Source organism: Phyllostomus discolor, chromosome 2, assembly GCF_004126475.2.
Source record: "Phyllostomus discolor isolate MPI-MPIP mPhyDis1 chromosome 2, mPhyDis1.pri.v3, whole genome shotgun sequence".
Taxonomy (NCBI): domain Eukaryota; kingdom Metazoa; phylum Chordata; class Mammalia; order Chiroptera; family Phyllostomidae; genus Phyllostomus; species Phyllostomus discolor.
Window position 1 is genome coordinate 109,741,623 of NC_040904.2, and position 20,962 is coordinate 109,762,584.

Sequence of the window (20,962 nt, forward strand, 5' to 3'; positions counted from 1 at the left end):
GAAAATGTTCCATGTGCATTTGAAAAGAATGTGTATTTAGCTTCTTTGGGATGAAGGCCTCTATATATATCAGTTAAGTCCATTTCATCTAGGGCATTGTTCAATGTGGCAATATCTTTGTTGATATTTTGCTTAGAAGATTTGTCCACTTTTGACAGTGGGGTGTTAAAATATCCTACTATAATTGTGTTGCTGTCAATATCTTTCTTGAAGTCCTCGAAGATTTTCTTTATGTATTTGGGTGCTCATATGTTGGGTGCATATATATTTACAAAGTTTATGTCTTCTTGGTGGATTCTTCTCCTGAGGATTATAAAGTGACCTCCTGGGTTTTTTTTTATGGTCCCTTTTTTGAAGTCTATTTTGTCTGATATGAGTATTGCTACCTTGGCTTTTTTTTTTTTCCTGTTTGTTTGCTTGGAAAATCTGTTTCCAGCCCTTTACTTTCAGTCTGTGTAGGTCTTTTGTCCTGAGGTGGGTCTCTTGTAGGAAGCATATGTGTGGGTCATGCTGTCTTATCCATTCAGCTAATCTGTATCTTTTTATTGGAGCATTAAATCCATTTACATTTAAGGTTATTATTGATAGGTACTTATTCATTGCCATTCTCATACCTCTTTTCCTCTGTCTCTTTTCCTTCCTTTCCTTAAAGCAGTCCTTTTAGCATTTTGTGCAGAGCTGGTTTGGTGGAAGTGTATTCTTTCAGACTTCTTTTGTCTGGGAAGCTCCTTATTTGGCCTTCTATCTTGATTGAGAGCCTGGCTGGGTAAAGTAGCCTTGGTTGCAGGCCTCTGGTTCTCATTACCTGGAATATTTCTTGCCATTCTCTTCTGGCTTGGAGTGTTTCCATTGAGAAGTCAGCTGTTACCCTTATTGGGGCTCCCTTGTATGTTACTTCCTGTTTCTCCCTTGCTGCCTTTAAGATTCTCTCTTTGTCTTGCAATTTTTCCATTTTAATTATGGTGTGTCTTGAAGTGGGCCTCTTTGGGTTCCTCTTGATTGGGATTCTCTGCGTTTCCTGGATTTGTGTGACTTTTTCTCTCATCAAATTAGGGAAGTTTTCCATCATTACTTTTTCAAACAGGTTTTCTATCCCTTGTTCTTCTCCTTCTGGTATCCCTTTTATACAGGCATTATTACGTTTCATATTGTCTTGCATTTCTCTTAATCCCTGTTCATTCTTTGTGAGCCTCTTTTCCTTTTCTTGCTTGTTTTGTGTGTGTTTTTTTTTACTTTGTTCTCCAGCTCACTGATCCAATCTTCTGCTTCATTGTTCCTGCTTTGAATTCCTTCTACTGTGTTCTTCAGTTCAGAAATTGTATTCTGGACTTCCGGCCAAGATGGAGGCATAGGTAGACACACTGTGCCTCCTCGCACAACCAAGATAGGGACAACAACAACAGTTCAGAAACAGAATAACAACCAGAACTAACAGAAAATTGAACTGTATGGAAGTTGGACACCCAAGGAGTTAAAATAGACATGTTCATTCAGACTGGTAGGAGGGGCAGAGTTGGGCAGCGGGGCGCAGGTCACAGCGCAGAGAGCATTGAGACCTGGTGCGTAAGGTAACGGGGGCATGCAAGACTGCAGTGGGTGGACCCTGGGTGTGCAAGCAGCAGCTGGCAGACTCTGGCTGAGGGGTGGCAACCGGCAGACCCAGCAAGACAGTGATTGTGAAGCAAGGCACTGTGCAGAACCCAGGGTCACAGCGTTGGGAAATAGAGCCTCGGGACACTGATTGAAAACACCTGTGGGGGTTAAGGCACAGGGAGAGATTCCCAGCCTCACAGGAGAGTTTGTTGGAGAGACCACAGGGTCCTAGAATGTGCAAAAGCCCACCCACATGGGAATTGACACCAGAAAGGCCCAGTTTGCTCGGGGGAAGTGGCAGAAGGGATTGAGGTTTGATGGAGAGGGGGCCTTGGTGTGCTGCTCCTTGGGTCCAACTTCTTTGGGACTCTCTGAGCTTCCTGGACTTTCTGGAAGTCTATGTCCTTTGCCAGATTGGGGAAGTTCTCTTTTATTATTTGTTCAAATAACTTTTCCACTTGTTGCTCTTCCTCTTCCCCTTCTGGTACCCTTGTAATTCTGATGTTGGATCATTTAAAGATGTCCTGGAGGTTCCTAAGCCTCTCCTCATTTTTTTGAATTCTTATTTCTGCATTCTTTTCTGTTTGGTTGTTTCTTTCTTCCTTCTGGCCCACTCTATTGATTTGAGTCCCAGTGTCCTTCCCATCTCTATTGGTTCCCTGTACATTGCCTTTATTTCACTTATTGTAGCATTCATTTTTTCTTCTAATTTGTGACCAAATTCAACCAATTCTATGAGCATTCTGATCACCAGAGCTTTGAACTGTGCATCTGGTAGGTTGGCTATGTCTTTGTCACTTAGTTGTATTTGTTCTGGTGCTTTGATCTGTTCTTTTGTCTGGCCCATTTTTTTGTCTTGACGCACCTGTTAGGTGGTGAGGGGCAGAGTCTTAGGTATTCACCAGGGCAGGGTAACCCAGTTGCTGGGTTGTGATGCTATATGTGGGGCAGGGGTCTGAGAGGGAACAATGGCGCTTGCTCTGCTCTCTGTGGGATTTCAGCCCCTTCTGCTGCTTCCCCCAAGCAAACTGGACCTTTCTGGTGCTGATTCCCATGTGGGTGGGCTTGTGTACATTTTAGGACCCTGTGGGTCTTTCCAACGAACTCTCCTGTGAAGCTGGGAGTCTCTCCCTGCACCTCTTCTCCCACAGGTGTTTTCAATTGGTGTTTTGAGGCTTTATTTCCCAGTGCTGGGACCCTGGGTTGCACAGTTTCACCTGGTTTATCTGTGCACGAAGGTTGGACCACCTGGTCTGCCAGCTGCCTTGCACGCTGTGCCCATCCATGATCTGCCACCATGCTGGGTCTACCTGCTGCTATCCCGAGTGTCTGGGGTCTGCCAGCCACCACTTTTTTTTTTGCTGTGACCCCTCTCTGCCTGGCTGTTTGACTCCGACCCTCCTATTGGTATAGATGAATGTGTCTACTTTAACTCCTTGGTTGTTGGACTTCCATACAGTTCAATTTTCTGTCAGTTCTGGTTGCTTTTTGTTTCTAAATTTTTGTTGTCCTTATTTTGGTTGTGCGAGGAGGCACAGTGTGTCTACCTATGCTTTCATCTTGGCTGGAAGTCCTCAGCCCTTCACTTATTTATTCAGAATATACTTATGGACCACCTAGTGTGTACTAGGCATTTTTCAGGAAGACAGGGGTCAAGCCACGAGCAAGACAAAATTCCAGTCCTCATGGCCTTGGCTGTCAGCTGTTTTTTTCTTCATTTCCACTTTGCAACAAGCTTAGTGCTATCTGTTTGCCAACTCTTGTTTCTCTTTATTCTTTCTTTTCACTTTGGTTTCTTTCTCAATAGACATTTATTGAACTCCCACTATTTGCTGACACTGTGCTTATTTACATGGGGGAGTTGTAAGCATATACTCTCATTTTGTGTGGTGGTATTTTCAAAATGCATTAGCTCAGTGGTTTGTCTTATGATTCTGAATTTGAAGACTTAGTTGTAATGTGTTTTGCTCTATATGGAATAGTGTCTTCATTAGGCAATACATTTGTAACAGAACATTTATTATCCAATATTTAAATTCTTGTTTGGAAAAACTGTGATTTCCATTCTTATTTCTTTCAGTGATGCGTTTTCTTTTCTTTTTTTTTTTTGTGCCATTCTTCTCCTCTTCAAGTCCCAGCATATCCAGTGTTTCTTCTTTTCTCTGGCCCACACATTCAATCTGAACAAAAATCTTACAGCATTTTCTTTTGAAGTGTTTCTCATGTTCATGTATATTTCCCCATTTTTCATTTAATTCATGTTTCTATCATCTTGCTTCTAGATTGTAGAATTAATTTTTTAAATCTAATCTTCTTATCTATAAAGTCTCCCCTCTTTCTGCTCCTACATGCACATCACCATCAGGGGCATTTCTCTTCTGCATAGAAACATTCTGTGGCTTTATAGGACCTTCAGAAAGAAGTTCAAGCTTTTTCCCCAGGTATTTAAGTCATCTGCAGTCTGGCTATGGGCTATTTTTTCCTAAGCTTCCTTTCAACTCCTGTCCAATTTGGACCCTTAGTGCTGTTTTGTTTTGTTTTGTTTTTTAATTGGCCCCTGATGCATTTTTGTCTATTGAGCCTTTGCTTATGCTCTTCTGGACCTTCCCTAGAATGCCCTCCCGTCTCCTAATATAAACCATCCCCCTACTTTAAGGCTTAGTTGTCCTTAGAGTCTGTTCTGACCCTACCCCAAACACGAAAAGTTTGCTGACCTCAGACCCTCCTCAGCACCTTCAAACCCATTCTTAGTAACTTTACTGAGGCCATTAGCAACCGTGGTTATACTGGTTCATGATTTGGAGAGCTGAAGCCAGATCTTTTGCTTTGTGTTCCCAGCAGTGTTGAACAAGTGGCTCTCAGTTGTGGCTGTCCATTAGTATCACTTACGGAGCTTTAAAAACAAAGCAAAACAAACAAAACAGCATCTGGTGGGCTGGGCCCAGGGACCAGTAACTTGTGAGAGCTGTCTCGGTGATGAAAATATAGAGCCAAAGCTGAGAGTCAGTATGTGAACAAAACTTTGCAGTAAACTCTTTTGACCCACATCAGGAGAACGTGGAGTTTGAGCCCTCTGTGCATATGAGTATGTCAATATATCATTGCATCTCTGCCAGAAGGATTCAAAGCGACCCTTTATAAGTCTGGAGTAAAAATGACTTACTCAACAAGGAAATGTGAGCACTCATTATGTGCCAGGCACTAGTCTGGGTGCTGAGGTCACTGAAGTGAACAAAACATGTCTCTGCTGTCCTGGAGCCTCTGCTCTTGGCCATGCAAAGGCAGATCACAAATTAATATCAGGTAATGATGATAAATGCTGTAGAGGAAAATGTAGCAGGATAAGTGGGCAGAGAAAAAAAGCAATACTTTCATATAGGCTAGCTTTAAAGATACTTCCTGTCTGCCTTAAATCAGCCAATGCGTTAAAATCCACCCTCCTCCGATACAAGTCTTGGAGCCAGAGCTGGCGGGCCAGCCAGTGTTGAAGTGGGAACTCTTGCTCTCTGCTGTCCCTTATCTATAAGCAAAGGGCTGAGCAGTGGAGCCAGAGGGGTCCCAGAGAGTGGGAGGCTGGAGGGGAGGAGGGGGGGATGTGAGGGTGGGGTGTAAGGAACAGCCAGGGTGCTGTGGATGCACCCTGGGCTGGGAACAGGGATCTGGCCATGAGCCCCATCAGACAGTATTGCAGCTCCCAGGAACCAGTTTTACTTTGTGGTGATCCCCCTCTTATTGTAAGGGTCACAATACAATCCTCATCACTTTACAAAGATGATACACTTAAATAGCCCAAACTTTGTGTTTCAAAATGTTTCTCTATGTCCGATGAACATTCTGTGTAGCTGTGAAGTGGATGTTTATTGAAATGACATGCCAGTTTGTTTAATAATTTGCAACATGCGTTTCTTTGATAGGTGGAAAGCATGGCAGGTATTAGAACAAATGTATATTTAATGTACATTTTCTCAGGCACCCTTTCCTGAAGGTCAGTTCTTGAGGTGGGTGTCCCCATCTACTGAGGGATACTGTCTTGTAGTTGGAGATGTGGTTAAGACCTGTGTGCACCTGTATGGAGCAGTTTTATAATGAGTATGGTATTATTCTCCATGCCCACAGCTCTGTAAGTGAAGGGCATGGGGAGGTTGAGCTCAGGGAGAAAGGCTTGACTCTAGAACAATATTAAATCTTAAGGAGATAGACTTGCATCATCTTAACCCCAGAAACAGTAGCTTGAGCAATGAAATGAAAGATCATGCATCTGCTGGTAAATTGGGATTGGTAAAGCTAACTGACTCAGGTTGGCAGGCACCTCTGGGGAGAAAAGCAGTTGGTTGGTTCCAGATAACGGTGGAGCAAGCCCTTCACACCGAGGTTGGGGAATTTCATTTTTAAAGCAATAATGTGTCCTTTTGCCATCCCTTTCTGTGGTGACTGAATGCAAGGCACATCCGCTTTGCTGTCATTTTGTTCCTCAACACAGTCCAAGAAGCCGAGAAAACCTAGAGCCAGAGCTCAATCCCTGGGCATAGAGGGGCACCTCAGCAGGGCAGGAGGCTCTGACCTCCGCCCTCCCCTTCCTGCCCCCAGCAGCCTACACAGAACCCGTCACCTGCTCCAGCCGCACTCTGCAGCCAGCCGGAGGGGAAAGAGCGAGGAAGCGGCGGGCTAGGCCGGGCTGTGCGCACAGCGCAGCTGTCACCCAAGGAGAAGCTCTCTCCTGGCCCCGAACAGGAGCGGGGGTGGGGCGCAGGGAGGGGGCGGGGAGAAGTCGGGAGCAGCTGCGCAGCGGGTCTCCAGGGGGAGCCAAGGTACAAAGGCGGGCCCTGCATCGCCCAGAGCATCCTTTCCCCGCTGGACCCCGCCCGCCCGCAAGCGCGCTCGCTGCTGCTGCTGCTGCTGCTGCTGCTCTTGCCTGGCGTGACTTCTTTGTGCTGTGTTTTCTGCCTGTGCCTCCTCTCTGCAGGACCTGTTCGTCCTTCTTCGGGCTATAAGAAGGCAGATGATGAGATGTCCCGGGCCACGTCTGTGGGAGACCAGCTGGAGGCACCAGCCCGCACCATTTACCTCAACCAACCGCATCTCAATAAATTCCGTGACAACCGGATCAGGTAGGAGAAGGCGGCTGAGAGATGCTATGAGCAGTGAATTCACAGCTGGAACGGGGCTCATCTTTCTCTTGTTAGCTTTTCCATGCACCTAGCCAGTCCTCGCCCCTGTCCACTTACTCCAGCCCCTTCCACTCCCTTCCCCCTCCCCCTCAAGCCTGGCAATCTACACCCGAGCTTCCAATGGAGTCATATGTGTTTAGCGTCTATCTTTCTCTCCTTTGCATCTATTGCTTGCTGAGGCTGTGTGAGCCCCGAGGAAGTTTTTCTTCAAAATGAGGTCTTACATTTATCATCTCTGAGTTCCCTTCCAAGAATTCTCCCTCGTTCTGTTTTAATCTAGTTGAGAGATTTACCTAGCAATTTACAGACCTTAATGTGGGGAACTGCTTTATAAAAGAATACCACAAGTTGTAAGGACTCACATTCAGCTCCAAAAGGTGCAAGACTTTGTTAAGAGGTTTTCATTTGCTGGGAAACTTTGCCCAGAGTTAGCAGAAAGATGGATAGAAGCTAACCTGTGTGTATTCTTTGCTGCCCACTGTGTCAGATGCTTTAGCTGTACTACCTTTATAAATCCTCATGACCTCCCGAAGAAGGCATTATTACAATGAGATTAGGAAACTGAGATAGCAAGATGTTAAATAATGTACCTATGGTCATACAGCTACTGAATGGCAGAGCTGGAAATAGAACCCAGCCTGTCTGACTACTGAGGCTCAAATTCTCTCTGCTGTGCACAGCTAGATCATTAGGCACAGGTGTTAATACACTTTCAAATTTCATTAAAATTTCAGGCTTAGATAACTTTATCTCTGGGAGTGACTTCAGAGGATGTAGTTCTGTGAGTGGCTCAGAACACCAAGTTCGGGTGTAGGGAACTGATAACCTGAATTCCAATTCAGTGTTCTTTCTAGAAAGCTCTGGCTAAAACTTTGCTGTTGTTACATTTTTAAATATTCCACTATAGTGACAGCATGTGCACAGGCTGCTTAGCCTGACACCCTTATTTAGAAACATCTGGCTATTGGGCATTATTGTAGCTTGATAGAATTTGTAGTAGAATAATCGTGCAATTATCTGAAGGTGATACCTTTATTTATTAAAGGAGTGTTAGATTATCCTGGCTTTATTTTGGGTGTTAAGAATGATCATTGGGACATATTTTATACTTAAAAGTGTAGCTTAGAATAGCTGAGGCCAAATTCAAATAGTGAGTGGGCTTGGCTTAAGATACAGAGCATCAAGCACAGTTAGTTACCACTTCACATACTAGGATAGCTTTAACCAAAAAGGCAATAACAAGTGTTGAAGAGGATGTGGAGAAACTGGAATCCTTGTGCATTGCTGATGGGAATGAAAAATGGTGTAGCTACTTTGGATAACAGATTGGCAGTTCCTCAAAAGATTGAATGTAAAGTTACCATATGATCTAGTAATTCTACTTCTAGCTATAAATAACCAAGGGAAATGGAAACATGTCCACATAAAAACTGTACACAAATATTTATAGCAGCAATATTCCTAAAAGCCAAAAAGTGGAAACAATCCAAATGTCTATCAGCTGCTGAATGAATGAATAAAAGGCCTGCAATGGAATATTATTCAGCCATAAAAGGAATGAAGTACTGACACATACTACAACATGGATGAACCTTGAAAACATGCTAAATGAAAGAAGCCAGTAACCAAAAAGCCTCATATCATAGGTATACCCCTGAGATTTTCTGGGTTCAGTTTGAGCCACCACCCTAAAGTACGTATCGTACTAAAGTGAGTCCTAATCTTTTTTTGGTGGAGGTTCTTGCCTTTGATCAGTAAAGAGCGTACCATCTGTGAAGTGCAATAAAGTGAAGTGCAACCAAACGAAGTGTAGCCTGTATGTGATTCCGCTCATGTGCAATGCCCAGAAGAGGCCAATCTATCGAGACCTAGGTAGTTTAGTGGTTCCTGGGGACAGGGAAGGAGGAGTGATGGCTGGTGTGCATGGGGTTTCATTTGGGGTGCTGCTCACACAACTCTGTGTAGATACTTGGACTCCTTTAGAACCCTGCACCGGCAATGTAGTTCCATTTTCTCAGACCTTCTCTTATGTGTTTTGAGTTAATGACTTAAAAAGATAAAATTTCTTTTAAAAAAGATGTCTACTGTATAAGGATATGGTATTGAAGAGTCACTTTTTAAACTTTAGGATATTTTCATAAAATAGCAATATTTTTCTTAGTTTCTATTTAATTTTGGTATCCATTTGTACATGCTTAAAACTGGGAGAATGAATAATGGTCTTTTTTCCCCCTAAATTCTCCAGTTTCCATGGAAAATGAAGATTTTTGAAAGCTTCGGAAAAGGGACCTCACAATCTGTTTGTAATCAAGACTCAAAGCTGACTTTTGAGACTGACTTTATTATTAGTTGGAGAGATTCCCAGTACTACCTGTTTTATGGTTTTATTTGTACTTTTTGGGGGGTAGACAGGAATTAATATGGGAATGTGCAGTGAAACTTGGCTAGGAATAAAGTAGGTAGAAACAAAATACTCTATTTAAAGCCTTATGTAAGCATATAATCGACTTAGCTGAATATTAACATAGTAAATATTAAAATTTATAGAATTTCTGAGTTCATGGCTTATACTATAAGTATAAATTTCAGAATGCACTGAATTGAGTCCAAGAAATTAAAATGTGCCCCTTGCTGTCCTAGAGAATGGCCTTTGAGTGTTTGTTTCACCTTGACTGTATATTTAAATAGGAATTGCTAATGGTTTTGTGACTCACAGTTTATTAAGGGATTTATTATAAAGCATCTTGGCATTATAGTTTAAGGACTTTACAAAATGTTGAGCCACGCTGTTTTAGCACTTTAATATTGCTGAACTCAAGTTATATAAAAATACTGATTTTTAAAAATAAGATTTTTTTATCTTGGCCATGAATGCTTGCTAAATGTTGATAAAGCTGTTCAAAGGAGTGTTTTCATAAATTAAGTTCATAAAGGATTTCTTTTTCTTAATATAGTTTTTCTTGAGAAAAAATAATTTTTTTTTGAGCCTTGGCATGGAGTGTTTATCCTAGATTGATTGCTCCTAAATTGAGATTTTTGAGGAGAACAGACCACCTGGGACAGATGAGGCTCCCGCTAATCCATGGAATTATTCAGAGGCTGTATACCTCAGGAGGCTGGCCCTTTCTGGAGGGGTTTTCTCACTTACCTTCCCCACTTCAGGCCCTTTCTGGCTTGGGCCATTCAGGACCGTGGTAGTTGCTCGTGTCAACCTTCCTGAGCAACTGGCACTTGAAATTCAGGGAAGAGATCAATGTTTGCTGAAGATAGAGGTGGCTGCTGAGTGCTGGGAGAGGCCAGTGAGGGGTGGTGTGGTAAGGTCAGGACAGGGAACGAAGGTCTAGGTTTAATGTCTGGGCTAGTGTGTCCAAGAAAGAGGCTGGGCCTGGTAGATAGGAGGGAGAAGGTCACCCTGGAGGTTGAGTGTGGCCTTGTCACCCCCAGGGGAATGTGTAACCTGGCAACTACAAATTCCAAGCAATTCTTTGAAAGACTGGGGGTGTCTGTGCTGTTCATTGGACATGGGTGTCTTCTCCAAACCTTGTTCTTGACACTGAAAACAATACATGTGTGATCTGAAGCTGTGGCAGGTTGAAGTTTTCCATTACTGAAGCCAAAACTTTTGGATTATCGTAATTATGGAGAAGTAAGACATGGTCTTTTTCTTCTAGACATTGATTTTCTAGGACCTTTACCATGAGGACCACAGTGACCTCCTTTATCCTGTAGAATTGGTAATTAATAGACTATTGCAAAGTATGTATGTGTCTAGGATTTAACAGGGATGTCCAACCTTTTGGCATCTCTGGGTTACACTGGAAGAAGAGTTGTTTTGGGCCACACATTAAATACACTGAGATCTGTAATCACAAAATAATCTCATCATGTTTTATATTTACGGTTTTGTGTTGGGCCACATTCACAGCCATGCTGGGCTGCATGCGGACTGCGGGCCTTGGGTTGGACACCACTAGCACTGTACGAGTATATGTCTGCCTAACAATATGCCTTTTCCCTGAAGCATACAACATCTTCCTTTAAATATTTTTAAAGCTTTATTGAAATGTAACTCACCCATCTAAAGTGTACAGTTCAATCATTTTTAGTGCATTTGCAAACTGTATAAACATCACCACAGTTAACTTGAGAACATTTTCATGGCTCCTGGAAGAAATCCATGCCTTTGGCTGTCATCTCACTGCCCCTTCCTCTCCCATCCCGGAGCAACCTCTGGTCTACTTTCTATCTCTATAGAACTCCCTGTTCTGGACCTGTCATAAGAATGATATCACTTCCTTTTAAGTGTAATTTTATTGATTTACTTTTAGACAGAGGGTAAGGGCCAGAGAAAGAGAGGGGGACGAACATTGATCAATTGCCTTTTGCACACTTCTGAACCCACAGCCTAGACATCTACCCTGACTAGGAATTGAACCTGAGACCTTTGGGTGTGTGGGATGACACCCAACCCACTGAGCCACACCAGCCAGAGCCATATGCAGTCTTTCTATGAGATTACCAGACACCATTTGAAATAGTGACTTTCAAGACTGTGAGGTCTTTTTCTTCTGTGTTTCAAATGAGGTCTTCAAAGCAGGTTAGGAATATTGATAGACGGCAGTTTTGAATGAGTCACTGGTTTCAGGTGGCAGTTTTAACTAGCAAAAGTGCTCATTAAAGCAAGCACTTGAATTCAGTCAGGCTATTGCATTTTTTTTCAGGTTGGGTTGTCTTAAAGGAAAGTTAGTTTATAGGAATATTTTGTAGGTTTTAAGTTTAAAACAGAGTTTCACATCTGCAGAAAGGGAAGTGAGCAGTGTGCGGCTAGTTTTAGTGTCATTGTGTGATGTTGTGCCGGGGTCCTCATGTCTGAGAGGGTGTTTTCATCTTGAGGAATGAAGAGAAATCATCTTTAAAAACCAGTTGTGCATGAATAGTGGTGATAAACGACATGTATAATACAATATCTCATGTTACTGAGTATACTAAGGAGGAATGATACTCCTTTAAGTGTTTAAAGCTGCAGAATTCAGGTAAGATATGGTCTTAACATTTGGGCTACTTCCAGTTTAACAAAGAAACAATACCAGGATCGGAGTAACAGTTGTAATTTCCTTTTTTTTAAAGATTTTATTTATTTATTTTTAGAGAGGGAAGGGAGGGAGGGAGGGAGGAAGAGAGAGAGAGAGAGAGAGAGAGAGAAACATCAATGTGCAGTTGCTGGGGGTCATGGCCTGCAACTCAGGCATGTGCCCTGACTGGGAATCGAACCTGCGACACTTTGGTTCACAGCCTGCGCTCAATCCACTGAGCTATGCCAGCTAGGGCTGTAATTTCCTTTTGATTCATGTAAAGATCAGTGTTTTAAAAACTAAGGTTTATGTAGCTTGTTGTAGACAACTGCCCAAGTCAAGGTTGGCAAAGGTAAATGTGTATAAAAGTTTGTATCATGAGCAATGGATTATGTTGAAAGCATTCAATTTTAAAACAGTCTCAAGTTTTCTTCTGTGTACACTGTTGTAATTTACCTGTTTATTTATATATTGTAATAAAATTATATATATTTAAAGTATATAATGTGATGATTTGATATTTATATAGGCAGTGAAATACCACAGTCAAGCTAATTAACACATAATCTCTCAACAGTTACCATTCACTGTTTTTAAATCAGAGGCAGATCGACTTGATTAATATCCAAACCACCCACTCCAGTCATCCTATATTTTCAGACCACGGATGTCACAGCATATAGAGAGTCCGTAATTTATACATACCAGCAGCAATTAATGCCATAGGAAATTCTTGTAATTAGAACTTTTATTAGATTCATACCACTGATCAAGGCTTTTGAGACATTCTGCAGAAAAAAATATTTAAATTGGGGGACCTTTATCACTGAGTGCTTCAGGTAACCGTTAAATGAATGAGCTTTCTTGACATGTATTTTCAGGAACATAAGTGTCAGCCTCGGGCCAGTTTTGTGTGTGATGTTTCTGAGGAAACAGCAGCTGTCTAGAATGGACTAGCGCAGTGATCTCTGCCAGAGGGCCACATATGGCCCAGGATGGCTGTGCATGCGGCCCAACACAAAATTGTAAATTTACTCCAAACATTATGAGATCTTTTTGTGATTATGTGTCACAGTGTATTTAATGTGTGGCCCAAGACAACTCTTCTTCTTCCAGTGTGGCTCAGAGACGCCAAAAGCTTAGACACCCCTGTGTGGGTGGTTGTGGAGCATATTTTGAATTTACCAAAGAAATATCAATCCATTCCCATTTATAAAAACTGGTAAAGGCATTTGGTTTGAGAGTCCTAGTCAGTAACTTGTTCCCCTTGCTCCTGTTCCCAAATTCTATGAACTCTTATTGTCTTCTCTGAATTTGTGAGCATTTCTGAATCTTACAGATAAAAAGGATTAAGCATTAGGATTTGCGAAAAACACAAGTTAAAATTTACCTGAAATTGGAGGAGAATAAAGAGATAGGACAGTGTCTCCTCCACTGAATCAGATCTTAGGACAGAAAATGTACATTGGTGGAGAAAATGGTGAATTGTGAACACACTTTGTATTTGGAATAGTACCGTGCCAGTGCTGTGCAGTCAGTTTCCAGCATCGCACCGGGTGATATGAGATGTTGACATTGTGGGGAAGCTGGGTGAAGGGTTATGGCAACTCTGTGCCATTTTTGCAACTCTTCTGTAAGAATAAACTTACCTCAAAATAAAAATATTTGCAAAATTACCTGAAAGTATCTGGGAGCCCAGGAACTAAATGCTAAACTCGTTTATCCTTCTCTTGGGTGCTTTGAGAAATGTTTGGGTCTTATACTGGAGACACACATTTTCAAAAAATATTTTATTTATTTATTTTTGGAGAGAGAGGGGAAGGGAGGGAGAGAAATATCGATGTGAGAAGCACTGATTGGTTGCTTCTTGCATGCACCTGGTCCGGTCTAGGGGACCCAACCTGCAACTCAGGCATGTGCTTTGACCGGGAATCAAAACTGCACCCTTTCACTTTGCAGAACAGTGCCCAACCAACTGAGCTGCACTGGCCAGGACTGGAGACAGACACGTTTCTTCAGGGATGACAGTCAGTGGCATGTACTTTTGACCTGGCATCCACTGAAAAGTACATGCTTTTTATGATGCTAAAAGTAAAGCTTTTACTTTTCAGTGGATACTATAAATAAGCTTTTCATTGAATCATACATGCTGGGACTTCATCATTTGTTTTCCATTCAGATTACTTTAGTGTATTCAGCCAAAAAGAAAATTTAGATGTTGAAATATGTTTAAGTGAGGAAAAACTGATTACAGAATATGTGTGTGTTTTCCAGTTCTCACGTGGAGATAATGTAGTCAGTGAGAGCAATTCATAACACTGCGGTGGACTGTTTGGTAAAATTATGTTTTGAGGAGTGCATCCTTTCTGATGTCTTGTGAAGTACATTGTACATCAAGATATTATTACTGAGCTTTGTTAGACTGTGGAAGTTTGTAGCTGATTCTTTGATAGGGTGAGTGGAAGCAGGTTATATACATTCCTCATCTATTGAAGATCATTATAACTGGTGGTCTGCAATTGAATGCTAATCTACAGCTTAATCCAAGCATGATAACTTTCCATTAATCTGTGATGGATTTTTATTTATTTATCATGAGCTGAATGTGTAAATACTAGGTAGGTGGAAAAATACTCCTTGGGTGTCAAACAACATTCCCTTAGATGGCAACAGGAAACATTTGTTTGCTTAATGTTTAATCTAGCTGTGTAGAAGTTCAAAAAGTAGGCAGCTGCGTGGACTGCAGAAAATAGTCTGGTCAGAGTTTAGTCATGTGAGTTTTGTGTAGCTTTCTAGAAAGTAGCATCTAAGTGTGTGTTCTACTTACAGCTGAGCCACTCAACGGACAGTAAAAGCTTACTCAGAAATGCTGCTCAGCAACCCTTTCAGGAGGGACAATGCTGAGAGAGAACAAAAGCAGAGGTATGACCGTTGTTGTGATGCAGGGACTTTCTACAAAGAAATTTCCTGAAATCCATGAGGTTGGGCTTGATCATTTAAATGCTGATCTTTTCTCTGAAATGAAAGCCAGCTCTTCAAAACTTAAATAATAGGTTTCTACTATCCTTACTATTTTATATTATAGTTATAAAGGAATTTGGGTTTGAGTTTGAGGTGTTGCTGGCCATTCTGAGGGATTACTCTGTATATCTCAGTAGTTGTTACATGTGCTGTCCCTCACTCCAGAGGGTCCTGGAGAGCCAGCAGGGTCAGCTTTCAGGCCTGCCTGAGACACAACGTCAGCTGCAGAGTGGGTCTAGCTCTGTCACATAAGTCCTGCATTTTTCATCAGTGGTCTCCAAACTTTTTTGATCCCATATCCCATCCATAAGACTTTTTACCATGAACATTTAGCATTTATATTCAAATATCTATAGTTACATCACTATCATTACTTACTATCTCAAGGCCCAAATGTATTTGCCAAGATTCTTAGTTAAAAATCATGGATATAAATCCTTATTGTTAATATTCTTGATTATTTTGAATGTATTTGGCTGACTTAGCAGATTTGATGAAATCATCCTAATGTTTGCCCAGATCGGTGTGGCTCTTTGGTTGGGTATCGTCTCATTGGTCGGGGTGTGTATGAGAGGCAACTGATCTATGTTTTTCTCTCACATCAATGCTTCTCTCCCTCTCTTTCTCCCTCCCTTCCCCTCTCTCTACAAACAAATGCAATCTTTAAAAATAATTATCCTAATGTTTAACCTAGAAAACTTATTTTGAAGAGCTTTTACTAAGAAGAGAAGTGTCACCCTAGCCAGTGTGGCTCAGTTGGCTGGAGTGTTCTCCATAGACTGAAGGGCTGCAGGTTTGATTCGCAGTCAGGGCACAACCCAGGCTGAGGGTTTGATCCCTGGTTGGGGCACACGGAAAGGCAACCAATCAATGTTTCTCTCTCTCCATGTCCCCCTTCTTTTCTCTTTAAAATAGTAATGAAAAAATGTCCTCAGTTGATGATTTTTAAAAAGAAGTGTCAATTCTACTTTTTAAAAATTTACTTGTCATTTACTCACTAGACATTTTCAATCTGTGATTTGTTTCACTGCATGATTCTTAAGCCAGTCATTTTTGGGGGGAGGGTTAGTTTAGTTGAAATTAGATAAATTAATTCATCAATTCACCTAGCTAGACACAGAAACTGAAATATGTAGTACTAAGCAGGGAGGACAGACTGGAGGCCACCATTGTTTCGATTTCAGTCATCTCAAAGTGACACAAAATACCACAGCCTGGGGGGCTTGACCAAGAGAACTATTTTCTCACAGTTCTGGAAGCTAGAATTCCAAGATCAGGGTGCCAGCGCAGTGAGACCCTTCTTTCTGGTTTGCAAACAGCTGCCTTCTGGCATGTCCTGACATGGTAAAGAGAAACCAAGCTCTCCTTGTGTCTTCTTTCAAGGGCACTCACTAACCCCAGCAAGTGGGGGTGGGGGCACTCTCACTACCTTACATCAACTTAATCACCTCCAAAGGCCCTCCAAAATTCAAAGATGAATTTTCTGGAGACACAGTTCAGGCCATGGCCATAGCACCCCCATTCTAGATCTTCCCCTCCAACCATGTTATATAGGACCATGTGGGGGCACCAGTGTCAATCCGGTCAATAAATGTTATTGAAGTTTGATTTTTTGGCATGTACATATAAATTCTAACCCTACATTTGGAATATACTAGGAAGGTATTTCAATCCCTTTCTATCAGGACTGAAGAGTTGGGGCCCGGTGGTCAGCTGCAGCTGGGGGGAATCTACTAGTGAGTGGGAAGATGGGTAGAGGTCAGCCCGAGAGCTAAGGTGCAGTTCCTGTAGGGAGGACATCTAGGTAGGGGAACAGCACAGGCAAAGGAGCAGGTGAGTGTAATAGCTGAGTGCCTTTCCAGGAGAGTTGTGAAAGTCAGGGATGATGGATGATGTGCTGTGAAAGGCCAAGCTCCTGGAGATGGGTCAGCTGTAGCCAGGAAAGCTTTTAAAGGGGCAAGTGACATTATATTTGTATTTGAGATCCTTCTGGCTGTGTTGTGTGTGTGCCCACATGCTCTGCGCTTAGAAGTGCATTAGGCTGTGGTAATTGCCCAGGAAGGGGTGTTGGGCTATAAGGTTATAGGAGAAAAAAGTCACTAAGGGCTGTGAGTGGATGGAGGAATAGACAAGTGTGGTTCTCAGGGTTTCAATTTTGGGGACAGGGAAGGTGGTGACACTCTTAGTTGTATTTCTAGGGATTAAAAAAATCAACTTTGAATAGTTGGTTTGGGGCAAGATCATTGACTTCAAAATAGCACACACTCCCTTCTACGTCAGTATTAGACTTGCCCTGGGGGCATCAGGGAGGGGTACTTGGTTATCCTCTGTTCACTGTGTCGTGAAGGCATCTCTCAGTTCTCCAGAAAGGGGGGAGTGGCACTAGTCCTACTGGAGAGACACCCCCATTTTTGATAGATCTCTCCCTACCTCTAGATAGGTTTGATTCCAAAATATTCAACTTTGTAAACAGGAACTATAATAATGTCATACCTCATAAAGTGGTAAGAATTAGAGGAGAATATATATACAACCCAAGGTACAATATTAGATGTACTGTGTCCAGAGAGATGCTGACCATCTATATTAGTGATTACTAATAATGCTCTTTTATGCAACTTGTGTTGCTCTCTACCCAGGTATTTTATAACTAAAACATTCCATTGTTAAGCTCTCACTTGGGGAAAGGAAGGTGTACTTAAGTATCACCCTGTGCAGGGGACACAGACTGCTGGAGAGTAAATGTGCCGACTGAAGAATAACAGGATAGACTTCGGGTGTCAGGGGCTTTTGCATGTATTTTTCTAGCCTGCACCTTCTATAAGCAAGGATGCTGTACTGAGAGCATTGAGACAGGGCTAAGATGTATTTGAGGGTGTGTGTATGCTGCTGAATCAAGAAATTGGTTTCTCCTTTTGTAGTTTTGTGTGAACAAAGTTGGGTTAAATTCACGTTGAACTCACCGTGGCTCCCCACTGCAAACCAATGCCAACTAAGGTTCTGTACTACAGAATGGTAAAACCTTAAACTTGGTCTAAATGAATAACCAGGATGTTACTGAATTGTGCATATAGGGTCTGGGTCTTTCTCTCCCACTCTTCCCCCACCTTTTCCCCTTGTTTTGGACTGTCAGCTTTTCAGCCATTTGGATTTTGCTTTGTATCTTTCTAAGGAATTTAGCACCATGTATAATATTTAATCTGAATACTTAATTGTAGATTCAGTTATATAAAGGAATATTCTTCAAATTATCCAATAAAAATATGGCTCCTTTATTTCTATTGCAGTAAAGGTTGAGGTTTTGAAATATTATTGTATAACATCTGAAGTGTGTTAACTAAGCCCTCACAATTTAAAAATAGAGCTCTTTATTTTAAAACAGTAAGTCTGTTTGCTGAGTAGTATCATAATTACTTCCCCAGTATTCCATTTTTGTTAAAATTGCCTCATATTAATTTTTTAATGTTACCTTTACAAATTATAGTTTATTAATTTTATTAATCATTCTAGCATTGATACATTGAATAAATTGAATTATTTCATACAATGACTATGCTAAGGGCAGACAGAACCATTAACTTCTCAGTATTCCTGTTTTGCTTGTCAGCTGTCATAGGGTTTCTTTGCCATTCGTATTTCAATAGTTTTATTCACTGTATGTACTTAGACATTACAGGAGAAGTCATTTTAAGTACTGGAGGGAGTGTGTGTGTATATACATACCACATTATTTAGTTATTCTCTAAGTGGAGGTCTTGATATAGGTTAGCCATATTTGTAAGCCAAACGTTATAGGTATTATAAAGTTGGGGGACTTTAAAGCAAAAATAACGTAATGGGACATCCCTACTGATACCTTTACTGATCTCCTTCCACCATTTTGTGTGAATGTGTACAAAGCTCATACTTAGTCTTTATACTTCATTTGGCTTACAGGTGAACATCTGTCTCCATTGGGAACTTGCTGATTCACCTGGTGAACCATTATAGTCCATGCTTACCCGATGTGGAAAGTTCCTTCCTTACACCAAGGCTTCCTGTGATTTCTACACCTAAAGACAACAGCAACTGATCCATAAGCAGTAGCACATGTGTTTAGTCACTATAACAAAACATTAATTCTAATATCAATTTGAATTAGTATTCATGGACTGTCATGCATTTAATAGTGCTCTTAATGTTTAGTGTGATAGTCATAGGCTCATTTGCAGAGAAAAGCTCTGTAATATTGTCCCAGGGAGGACATGTGGTCCCTCTTGTGCTGGCTTTCTACTATATCCTTGGGAAAACAGGAGTTTTCTTATTTAATGAAGTTAATTGATGATTGCTCTGGTTTATATTGTTCCTATATTCAACAAAAATGAAAATGCGGGTATATTTTTGCCCTTAAAATTGCACCCCAAACTCTAAAACTACATGTTAATATGCATGAATTTTGAGGAAATGCTGAAGAAGCCGGGGGCTGTCAGCAGACTGACAATGTTTTCATGTTTCTTTTCCGGCTTCTGAGGACACCACACATTTTCTAGGTTTTGTGGTCCATTTGCTAGTATTTTCTTTGGGGTACAGAGTACAGTGTTCCAAAACATTTTTAAATCACATGTCATACATTTAACTAGACAAGAAACTATTTTTAATACAATGCTGGCATTAGCTGTAGAGTTAAAATAAGTGTTTTATGGAAACCAACCCACGACACTTAAGGATTTTGGAATAGTGGATCGCTTTATAAGAAAGTTAGCTGACTTTGATTTTAAATCACAATACTTTTTACATAAGTAGCTTGAAAACATTGATTTAACATTATTCATAGTGAAATATCTTTTCTCACATAACAGTTGAAGATAAATTGATTATGAATCCTGTTTTTATTTTAATTGTCATGCTAAGGACCCTCATAAATTTTGATATTTGGAGATACTACCCTTAGAAAATGGGAATACAGTAAGAATATATAGCCTTTTAAGAAACTTACATGCTGTTTACCTTTGGAAATACATTTAGTATTTTGAAAATTAGAACAGCATAAAAATGAGTCCACATCTATCCATGGAATAACGATGTTTATACTGTGGTGAATGAAGCTGCGACCGGGTTCTGCAGGATGCTGGAACTACGTGGTAGTTCCTAAGATGTAGCTTCTTCTTAGTAAGACCTTAAAGATAGTCTAACTGAAAAGTGAATTATCTCCAAAAACTTTTGCCAAGGTTCATGCATCCCATAAAATGATCAAATACATTTTTTTGTGGAATTCTCGAAAGATAGCACTGCTGACGCTTGCTGTTGCCTCAGGTTCGTGCTCTGGTGGTGCTTGTGCCCCAGGGGCCCTTGCACCCACTCGCTTCTGGTTAGCAAGTGGGGCGCAACCAACTTGTCTGTTGGCTGATAAGACCATGATATATAGATTTTTCTTTTTTAGAAAATCCTTACATCACATAAGAAAAATCTAGGCTTTTGATCTAGGCAGGCTTGATTTCCTTTTGAAAGTAGCATTCCAGGTAAATTTGTTGAAGGTGGTCCTCCTTTATTGTCACCCCCAACTTGCAGTGCATATTTCATAGGATCATTGTGAGGATTAGGTGAGCTAATACAGGGTCCCGCACAATAATTCCCCTGTTTTATTACAAAATCATAAACATGTAATTCTGTAACAGAACAACATCACACTCAAGCACACCATATGACATTTTAGGTAAAATGTTCAAATGAGAACTATACATTGTTACACCCATATCCTTACCCTGCCAACCACAGTGAAGCAGGCCTTACTTCTGCCAGACCCTGTATGTGTGAAGCACATGAAAGAGTGCCTGGCTGAGTGCTTTATATATTTTGATGTTATTTGCATTTTTTAGAAGATTTTATTTATTTATTTTTAGAGAAAAGGTAAGGGAGGGAGAAAGAGAGGGAGAGAAACATCAATGTGTGGTAGCCTCTCGAACGCCTCCTACTGGGGGCCTGGTCCATAAATCAGGCATGTGCCCTGACTGGGAATCAAACCTGTGACCCCTTGGTTCACAGGCCCACACTTAATCCACTGAGATATACCAGCCAAGGCTGTTATTTGCATTTTGGTTGGTATGTTTGGCAATAACTTTTCCACCAAAC

The 20,962-nt window shown here is 41.2% G+C and overlaps 1 protein-coding gene across 3 annotated transcripts in view; it reads left to right on the forward strand.

Moving 5' to 3' along the window:
* The window catches only part of ATP8A2 (ATPase phospholipid transporting 8A2), a 572,378-nt gene that overhangs the window by 62,729 nt on the left and 488,687 nt on the right, over positions 1–20,962 (forward strand). For all 3 annotated transcript variants that reach the window (XM_036018338.1, XM_036018340.1, XM_036018339.1), the window contains exon 2: positions 6,557–6,701. In XM_036018338.1, the coding sequence (XP_035874231.1) occupies positions 6,557–6,701 (145 nt within the window). The remainder of the gene's footprint in view (positions 1–6,556; positions 6,702–20,962) is intronic.